We start from the raw sequence: 10363 nt of genomic DNA on the forward strand, positions 1-10363 counted from the left end.
TAAAAAATTTCTATTGGGAGATAATTAATATCGTGTTACATTGTAACAAAGTAATACTTACAATTGGGTCAAACCTTCCTTAGGTAAGACCATCCTCACCCCAAATTTATTCAGGAAAAAAAATTGTGGCTGAAGAATTGAAGGTGGGAAGTTGTGTTTGCAGTTGTTCGAGTCATAAAACCCCATGTAGGTAGGTGATGCTGAAAATCTCTTTGTGGGTCTAGATTGGTGTGCCTAGTGAGTTGTTGAAAATCTATGTGCTTGTCTACGTAGTCAATTGATGAAAGGAAATCAACATATAGAAAAAACTTTTAAAAATGTTTAGATATCATGTCCAAGAAAAGTAGCAAGCAAGAGCCTGAGATTTTACTTGCAGTTTTAATGCCCGTGAAGAGTGAATTAAGCATAGCAAAAAAAAAAATGGAAAGAAAAAACTCAAAAAATGGGTTGGTCATTAAAAACTATAATAATGTGAAATAATATATATATGTTTCTCAAAATCACCAACATAAGTTTTTCTACACTATCAAAATAATAAAAATCTACAAAAACAAAAATCAGAGTAAACAAAGAAATAGACCAAGGAAATGTGTCCCCCTCCCAAGTCTTGGAAGTCATATCTCCATTTAGAAGAGGGGGTGTTACGGTCCCGGATCTGACACATGGATTCGTAGGGAGGAAGAAGAGAAAAATGAAGATCAAGGCAAAGAGAAGCTTGAAAACCCTAAGTTCTTTCAGGAGAGCACACACCCCTGAGCTCATTGAGGAGAACTCAAAACCCTTGTTTACTCTAAATCAATGCTTACCTTTCTCATTACTCTTCCCCTTAAAGAGGGTTCACCCTTACAAGGTTTTAGATAAAATGCTACAACAAGACCCCTATAAATAAAATATTCCAAAAATACCCATGTGGCCTATTAATTTTTTAACTAGCATAAAATAAAGTAAATTAAAGAAAAATAATTAAAATAATATTGTTATTGCGTGAATAACAAGGGGCAAGGCTGTCCTTCCCTAGGTAAAATCCCTATACCCTCCCAATACCATATCGAAGAGAAAGAAGGACAGAGAGAGAGAGAGAGAGAGAGTCTTTTTGGAGTATATATGTATATAAAGAGAGAGAGAGAGAGAGAATTGTTTTTGTATTACTGATATAATTTATAATAACTCTGATACCAATTTGTCTAGGGGGTCCTATAATTCTTCTATAGGAATAGGTTGACAATACAATACAAATACAGAAAAATAGGGACAAGTTGATTATAACTATGGCTAAAGCAAAAGAAAGGAATAACATAAACTGGTATTAAGAAGGGGTTTCTTAATGAAAGATTGATTATAACTATGGCTAAAGTAAATGAAATAACTAACATAAGAAAACAGGCTATATTTTGAAGGCTTTTCCTATATAAAAAATTTTATACAGAATTGTTAAAAATAGATAAATTTTTGCACACAAAATTATAAATCAAACTATAAACAGAATAAGCATACAAAATATAAAGGAAGTTTGTGGCATTGTGACAATCAGGAGCGGTCCTTGTCTTTCAATGCAGCGGGATCTTTCAGAGCTACTAGCCCTCACCCAGTAGTTTCCAGCCTAACAAAATATTTTTTTCTTTTACCAAACTATCAAAGCCGTAAGAATTAAAAGACTAACAATAATGATTAAACAACAAAAAGTAGTATCATAAATAAAAATAAAACCAAAGAGGAAAAATAGTAGATGTGAAATTTCCTAAAGGTACATCCTATACCTTTACTGTTTGAAAACTTATCTTTCTTTCTTCAGGTATAGAGAACCCAAGACATGACGATTTGTATGGTTTCCTAGCAATTTTGCTTCTGCCACGAGCACCGCATTTTTTTCCCAACAACAAAGCCCTGACGCCTCCTTTGGCTAAATGGGCGAACATATGGGACATAGAACCATGAAACATCAAAGGATCACCATAATGCTTTTACGTCACCATAATACCTTTAGGCATATTTATGTTTCATATAGTAGTTAGCTAGAACCTTTGGGGCTAAATTAATTAGTACCGACCAAAATAACTTATGTAAGAAGGATCATTTCACATGAGCAATTGGATGAATGCGCCGGTCACAAGATCCACATGGATATAATTTTTATGACAACATACAATTAAGTTACTTATGAGTGAATTAAGAAGAAAGCAGACGACCCCATGCAAGGGATCAACAACATGTGTCGCTCAAACAAGCCAAATTTTCAAAAAAGATTTCAGCCCCAAAACAAGAGATGACCCTTATTTCAAAAATTCAATTTTTCAAAAAGTTAGGCCTAGATTTGGAGGTTTCAGCACTCCCAAATGATCAATAAGTGACATACCAATATGTTTGGTAATAAAAAAGGATTTAATATATATTTGATTAGATTTTTTGGACTTATTTGTTACCTTAATTTTCTAAGCGACAAAATATCATTTTCTAACTATAATGGTTTTTTTTTTAATGTTGGAGAGATTTCTATTTAAGGAGATCTCTCACAAACTTGTTTTCAAGATGCTACCAAAGAAAATTTTTGAAGTGCTCATGCTCCTAGACTCAAATTTGAGGTTGTAACCATCTCAAGCTCATAAAGGAAATCAAAACCTGAACTTGAATATTTCCTCCTAGAGATAATAGTATCAATGTTTTTTCTTTTAAATATTGTTTAAATACTTAGAACTATGATTGTTTAATGTGAGCCTATTGATTTGAAGATCATATTTAAATCAATACTTGATTGATTGTTTGAATGGTTACCACTCAAAACTAGTTTTGCTGCCCCTTGTTTGAGCTTCTTATTTTCTAATCACATTATACATTCTTGTGTGTTGATTTATTAGGGTATTTAAAATGGTTTTTACATAGTATTAGAAGTTTGGGGTAGAATTTCAAAATTCAAGTATATACATGCATTTACATTTAAATCTTAAATTGTATTTGGTTGAGAATACTAAACTACTATCATTGTACTTTTAAATCAATCACTGAGGTTTAGACTACTACTACGCATGAGCTATACTTTCAAACCATTGATTCCATTGAGCTGAGTGCAACCCTTGATTTTAAAAACCAATCCCAGATTTACCTTGGACTTATAATTTGAAATCTAATGATTAAAGACTATTTGAGATTTTCTTACATAGATAGGTATATAGAATTGGTTGTGTTTATTATTTGCTCTTAGATTATAAAATCTACCAATTAGGAAGCTAGTAACCCTTGTAAATTGGGTCAAGCATTGTACATAGAATTGGTTGTGTTTATTATTTGCTCTTAGATTATAAAATCTACCAATTAGGAAGCTAGTAACCATTGTAAATTGGGTCAAGCATTGGGTAGACAAGACCATCCTAACCTCAATTTCATTGAGTGCATCCATGTGTGGCTGAAAAAAAATGTTGTGAAGCATTGCTACTATGATTGTGTGATATAAGTCCTCATGTAGCCAAGCACTCTTGAAACTCTCATTCTTAAGTCTAGGCTAGTACCTAATAAGTTATTATAAATCCTTGTGAAGCTCTAGGTTTGTGTAGTTTACTTTGCAACTAGAAACCCCTTTAATGGTCTAGATTGTGTGCCTAGCTTGTGATTGTAAATCTAAGTGAAGATGAATTTTTTTAAGTTAGTTATTGTTGTCAATTTAGTGGCATGAACGCCCAACACCCCCCCCCCCCCCCCCCAAGATTTATCCCTCATTGGACCTAATAGATTGTACCAGCTCCATTTTCCTCTTGCCTACTACTCACTTCCCTTCGTTAAAAATTGAATGCATGCTGAGTCCTTTTTAAGAAAAAATGTTAGTAGAAGCATTACTATTCCCATTGATAACTAATTGTGGTAACAAAAATATACTCAAAGATAAGGCACTTAAATAATAAAGAAATAAGCTAAGACCCCTAGTTGATTCCCCCTTTAGATCAAATTGCATTAAGATATTTTAAAGCTAATTATGAACATATAAACACCATAAAATAACTTAACACGAGGATTTAATGCCTCAAGAATCATCTTATCATAAATATGAAATAGACAATAATCTAATTGTGAAAAGATGCACCCTTTAAACAAAGTTTATTGTGACCATATTGAGTTGAAACCTCTTCTTATCACCTCATTTGTCGTGGACTTAAAGCTTCTTTGTGCCTTCATGATGAGATTTCTCCCAAATATTGTCTTTTAAATCTTAACATAGTCGTGCTCCTCACATTTTGCTTCCAATAAGAACTTATTACGCTTAACTTTTGTTATTTTACTAGAACTCATATGCAAGTTTTGGTTTACTTCTCTTGGCCACAGCTATGCTTGTCTCTTTTTATCTTTTAATTATTTTTTATGTGAACATAATCTTCTCTTTCCTCAAGCACTTTTAAATTGTTTTGGATTTCCTTAATTTGGTCCACTTACCCAAGGATGCCTATATCACCAAGACATATAACATATCAAATGGGACGTATTGGATATATGGTATCGTAGAGCCCTGAAAGATGATACATGTCTTATAAAGTGCAACACATGGAGCAGAAAGTATGTATCAGATCTAATATTATTCGATATGTTAGCTGATACCAATACATACTTGATTGTACCCACTATGTCAACTTTTTGTTATTTCCTTTTTTTTGCATCATTTCTTTGCTAAAAAGAAACACATTTCCCATACTTATGGTATTCTTTTTTTACGTTAGTTACACAAAATAATTGTGCATCAATTAGTAATGACAAACTTTATTTTGTAGCTGCTCTTTCCAACCTTATCCAATTTTCATATCAACAAAGTTGTTTAAGGCACAAGAAATGGAAAATAGCCATAAAGCTGAAAATTAGTATCTTCAAACAAAATTATCTAGATGACATTTCTTCATAAATTGTTACATAAACCATTTTTATCTTGTTCTTATTTTTAATTTCTTATTTTATTATTATGTTAGATCCTGATACTTTAATTATAGAATCTTAAGATTTCCCAAATCAAGTAGCAATTCTTGAACTTCTTGCTAAATTTTTTCCTTTGGTTTAAATTTATGGAAACATTTGTAACTTTCAGAAAAAATATAAAAAAAATACAAATACAAAAGTCTTTATCCTCGTAGAGATATTTTTCTCTTGAATGGCATCTATTCCAAATAATGAAATGAAAAAAATGAAAAGTCCCTTATTCCTCCTACAATAGGTATCATTGAATATCAAATTATTGTTCCACATGAACTGGGGTTGACACTAATCATAGGTGGTAGTTGTGACTGGCATTTGTAGAGCCTTTGAAACAAAAAGCAATGATTAATCTCGTTAATGGGATTCATTCATAATTAATCCCTAAGTGAACAAATGGACAAATTATTTCCTTCGAATGCAATTGATATATGTATAAATTTTTTGTCCAAAAAAAAGCTTTTGAATATATTTTTGCAAATTTTTGTCCAAAAAATAGATTGACTAACACAATACGTTTTTTGTTATTTCAGGTCACAAACAGTAGTGCATAACAAACAGAAGGTCACTCAATGGACTTTCAACATAAAAGAACCTTCACTGAGAAGAAAGACAGTATTGGCAAGCTACCAAAAAAATATTATTCGCCATATACTCTCTTTTCTTCCATTGAAGTGTGCAGTGAAGACTTCAATTCTATCTAGGCAATGGATAAACATGTGGAAACCCCTATGGATATACACAACTATTATAGACTTCGATGAGGAATTCACAAAAAATTTAAAGAAGACACATTATGTACAAGCTATCCACCAACTTTTACAGCTCCATACTCTAGACAAGGTTAAGAAGTTCCGCATGTTCTTTTGTTCTGATGATAGATACTCATCCGATCTCATAGAGTGGATTGAGTTTGTCAAAGTTAAAGGAGTTGGAGAGCTTGTGCTTGATTTGAGTGGAAATGTAAGGCACTTCGACTCGACAGATGGTGATGATATCAGGTGGGGGATGAATAAATTCAGAATGCCAAACTCTTTGTTCTCTTGTCTATCATTATCATCTCTCGACTTAACTCGGTGCATACTAGAGCCTCTGCATGATTTCAAGGGTTTCAAAGCCCTAAGAAGTGTTGCTCTCTATGGTGTGACAATTAATGGTGTTCAATTAGGTGAGATAATTTGTAGGTCCCCTCTTCTTGAGGACTTAACTATGAGTTACTGTGAATCCCTAAAGCCAGTAAAGATTGATCATCTTCAATTGAAGATATTAACATTGGAGTCATGTTTCGATGTTGAAGAGATGAAGATAAGTACGCCAAACCTGTAGAATCTTTAGTACAAGGGTCAAGTTTGTGACAAGCCTATTTTCAATGATATCTCCTCCATAAATGAAGCTACCCTACTGCTCACCCACAATGAGCTTGACTACGAGTTACATCTCTGGCAGAATTTCTTGACGAAGCTTTCATATGTAAGCTCCCTAGAAGTTAAAGTCACAAGTACTCATCCGGTACGTTTCCATCTACCCATTTCTGTTTTTGTAAAAATACATATTCTGGTTTGGTCAACCTGACTAGTTCCTTGTCTATGGTGCTCCTTGCTGAATGGTCATGTGGACAACGTTCTTTTACATATTTGGAGTTGGTCAAGCTAAGATGTCTAAGTTTTTCAGTTACACTTTTTAGTCCTTTTCTCCTTCAGAAAAAAAGATCTATATACAGGTGAACTTTTATAAATGTCCTAGTCATGTAATCATATAATTTTTCTCCTTTTTTTGACTTCTTGTTTCCACTAGCATGACATAAAAGAAGATAAATTTGGTTGTTTTCTTAAGTGGAACCCCTCATTGGCTGCTTGCTCTATTTATCACTTTTCTCAATCGAACACTGGAGTCATACCCGTGATACAGAAGTAGTCAATGGAGTCATCATTTTTCATCCGTTTATTAGATATCTAGATACAACAATATAAATGAATGTCATGTCACAAAGATGACTTTTGGTGCATTAGTCATGCAAATGTTATACATTTTGTGGCAGCTAGAGCCCTCTTGAAGTTTTTTTCTAGTGCCAACATATAGGAATCTGACCCTTTAGTATTTAATGAAGGAGAGAATTTTTCTCAAAACTGGGATAGTAAAATCTCTGGTTCGCCACTCTTGCCTTATTGTGTGCATATCACAAGTTGCAACTCTGTTGTATGGTTACTACAATGATTATGTTGTTAAATCCTCTTGAACTTAACTATTTTTTTAAGTATGCATTGCACTTTTCTAATAGTCCCAGGTCATCCAAGAACATGAAAAATAGCAATTGTCATTGGTCAAACTACTAAAGCACTGGCACTTATCTTCTAAAGGTGAAATGCATTCCTTGGACTTCTATTAAAAGTTCAGTTCACTTGTTTTGCTATTTTTTTTTAGATGCGGGATCACTTCCTTTTTTTGAGTTCGATTGGATTGAGAAAGTATAGATCTTCACCTTTTGTTTTGAACATGCTTTTATAGCTGGTTTCAATGAGGGGAAATAGTTGAGCAGATTTCGCTTCTCCTTGTTTAGAATTTGAATCTGCATTTGGGTTTTCTTTGTCTCGTCTCTTTAAATATTACTTACGTATTAAATTTTGGTTAAATTAGACTTTGTCCTCTCAAATCAAGGAGATAATGAGGAAGGGAAGATGCCATGCTGAGTTGACTTGATTGTTCTTTCTCTCTCACAGTGGAAAAGATTTTGTAGCTTTCTAGTGTGTTTGTTGCTCTACTGGTCATCATGAAGAAGAAAAGGCATTAGAGATTACTAGGAAACAAACTCATAATTCTATTCATCAGGTGAATGACATAGAATAGAATTTCATGGCGGGGAATAGAAAATTTAGGATCATTATTAGGTTCGTTGTTTAAGTTTTATCAGTAATTTTAGTATTTATTATTCAATCATTTTTAGCATCAGGATCATTTTTAGGTGTTTCTCAGCAATTTATGTATTTATTACTCAACCAATTTTGTTTTGAATCTACTTGTGTTGTGTTACACACATATATCTTTTTAATAAAAAGAGACATTTTTCCCATTAAAGTCCACTATTTGAAGATTTGGTTATTTTTAAAACCATAAGTTTTCATTTTCTCCAATGACAAGTAAAACAAGTTGATGAGGCATATAGATCCAAGTTAGACTTTAATCATTTGAAGAAAAAAAAACGTTAGAATTTCAACAAAGGGTTATTTATGTATTTATATGATTTCATGATTTTTAATATTATATTTATTTAATAACTGATAGAGAAATTAAATATTATAAAAGTAACATTTAATTATGGGGTTATTTTTGTACTTTTATAATAAATTTTTATTTGATCTATTTACTTAAATATAAAACCTTAGTTTAAATTTTTTATTATTAATTAAGTAAGATATAAACTATTTAACTTAAAAGTATTTTATTAGTAAATTATTTTTGTACTATACATTATATTTTGAAAGAGCATTCTAACCCACACAAAATTATTTTCTAGTGTACTTTCTCTTGAGCACATTAACACAATAGAGTGCATTCTCTAAAGAACCCTTGATTTCGCTTTCTCTCTCTCTCTTTCCCTATGGACCTTTATGGAACCCACATAAAACAAAAGAAAAGAAAAGAAAATAAAAGGAGAGAGAAAATTATTTTATGTTGTTTGGCAGCAAGGAATTTGCCGAAGAGAAGATATGGAAGCCGCTTACATGACTCTCACAATAAGAAGTCTTACAAAAAAAAAATTATTACGAATGAGGTCTCATAGAAGAGTTTCAGTTTAAAGGTGTTTTAGTTATATTGGTCTTCTATTTATATTGAGTTATTTAATTAAGCTAGGACTTATCTTTAAGTGTTAGAGTTTGGGTGTAATTGGGATAAGGGTAGTTTAATTGTAATTGGACTCTACTACTTTCCTCTATTATAAATAGGGGTTCATGTAATCTGGTTAGCACTCTAGACTTTCAGTGCAAAGTAGCAATCTGTAAGATCATAAACAAGAATAAGAACAATTAGGAAGAAGATAAGGAGAATTCAATAAAAAAATATTGAAGTGAAGCACCTGCTTACTTTCTAGGATGGCCCAGGTCTTTCCCCGAAAGGAGATGCCAAAAATGATCAAAGTCTTCACAACCCTATTGATTATCGTTCGCCTGGGCAGCGGCGTGATTCCCCTTGAAACTTTCTGGTGGAGGTCACTCTTTAAGTTGGTTCCTGATGCTGGAAACAAGAACAAGCATAGGAAGTCAAGAAAGCAACGCCAAATCTCCCAACTACCTCAAGGAGGAAATAGATAGTGATTACACTGGTGGATGATTGATGTGACAATCGTGGTCTTTTCCCATTTTTAAATCTCTTTACTGTATACCTTCCAATGGCGTTGGGTCGTCTACAAAGATGCGAAAATGTTAATCACCAAGACAACCTCTTCCACTCTTTAAGGCGATTCCCTTTAATGTACATAACTAACCTACACTTTATATCTTAGGGTCAAGTCATTTTGGATAAGCCTTGACCCAACTTCACAAACTCGATTCTCTATAGTCATTATCTCATCAAACTGAAATTGCAACTCGGTTCTATGATTTTGTCATTATCATTTTCGTTTGTTTGAAAATCCAAAATCAATCTGATTTTAGGTTACCTCTCAGATTTTCACCCAACTCTCGTTTTGCTTAAGAGGCTGACGTGGTGAGAGGAGGGGTTGCGATGTTGGTGAACTCCGATTTCCTCTCGACCTCGTTCCTTTGGTATATAGATAGATCTAGATATATAAAGAGATATAATTATAGATGAGGTGAGCCGTAGTTACGACTGGCACATGTAAAATACCTCAGATAGGAAGTAGTGCATCATCTCTTCAATGCAACAAACAAACCTGTTGAGGGGACAAGTTATGAAAATACTATTAATCCTAGAGAAGTTTCATTACTACACACTGAAAACGAAAGGAGTGAAGATTGATCATCTTTTGATGATGAGATGGAGATAAGTAAGTCGAACCTAAAGAGACTTGGGTACAAGGGTCAAGTTTTTTGCAAGCCCACTTTCAAAGACATCCCCTCCCTGGATGAAGCTACCGTGACGCACACCCTTGACCTTGACTTCTACTTCGAACTATCCAGGGATGTAGTCCACTTGAACTCAAGTTTTTGCCCAGAAAATACATTGACTAACATAATAATTTTTTTGTTATTTCATATCACAAATAGCAGTGCATAACAAACAAAAAGTCAGTCAACGGACTTTCAGCATAAGAGAACCCTCATTGACAAGACTGACAGTATCATCAAGCTACCAGAAAATATTATTCACCACATGCTCTCTTTTCTTCCATTGAAGTGTGCAGTGATGACATCAATTCAATCGAGGCACTGGATAAACATGTGGAAACCCCTATTGATTTATAACA

The 10363-nt window shown here is 33.2% G+C and overlaps 1 protein-coding gene across 1 annotated transcript; it reads left to right on the plus strand.

The window, feature by feature from the left end:
- The first annotated feature begins 1931 nt into the window (after positions 1–1931).
- On the plus strand, positions 1932–6267 carry LOC137942962 (F-box/FBD/LRR-repeat protein At1g13570-like). The gene is made up of 2 exons (XM_068788677.1): positions 1932–1984; positions 5475–6267. Exons 1-2 carry the CDS (start codon positions 1932–1934, stop codon positions 6265–6267), a joined length of 846 nt encoding a protein of 281 aa, XP_068644778.1.
- Positions 6268–10363: the final 4096 nt, after the last annotated feature.

Source organism: Aristolochia californica, unplaced genomic scaffold, assembly GCF_029961685.1.
Source record: "Aristolochia californica isolate CCGP_79_NKW_82.1479 unplaced genomic scaffold, dmAriCali1.0.hap1 SCAF_10, whole genome shotgun sequence".
NCBI lineage: Eukaryota > Viridiplantae > Streptophyta > Magnoliopsida > Piperales > Aristolochiaceae > Aristolochia > Aristolochia californica.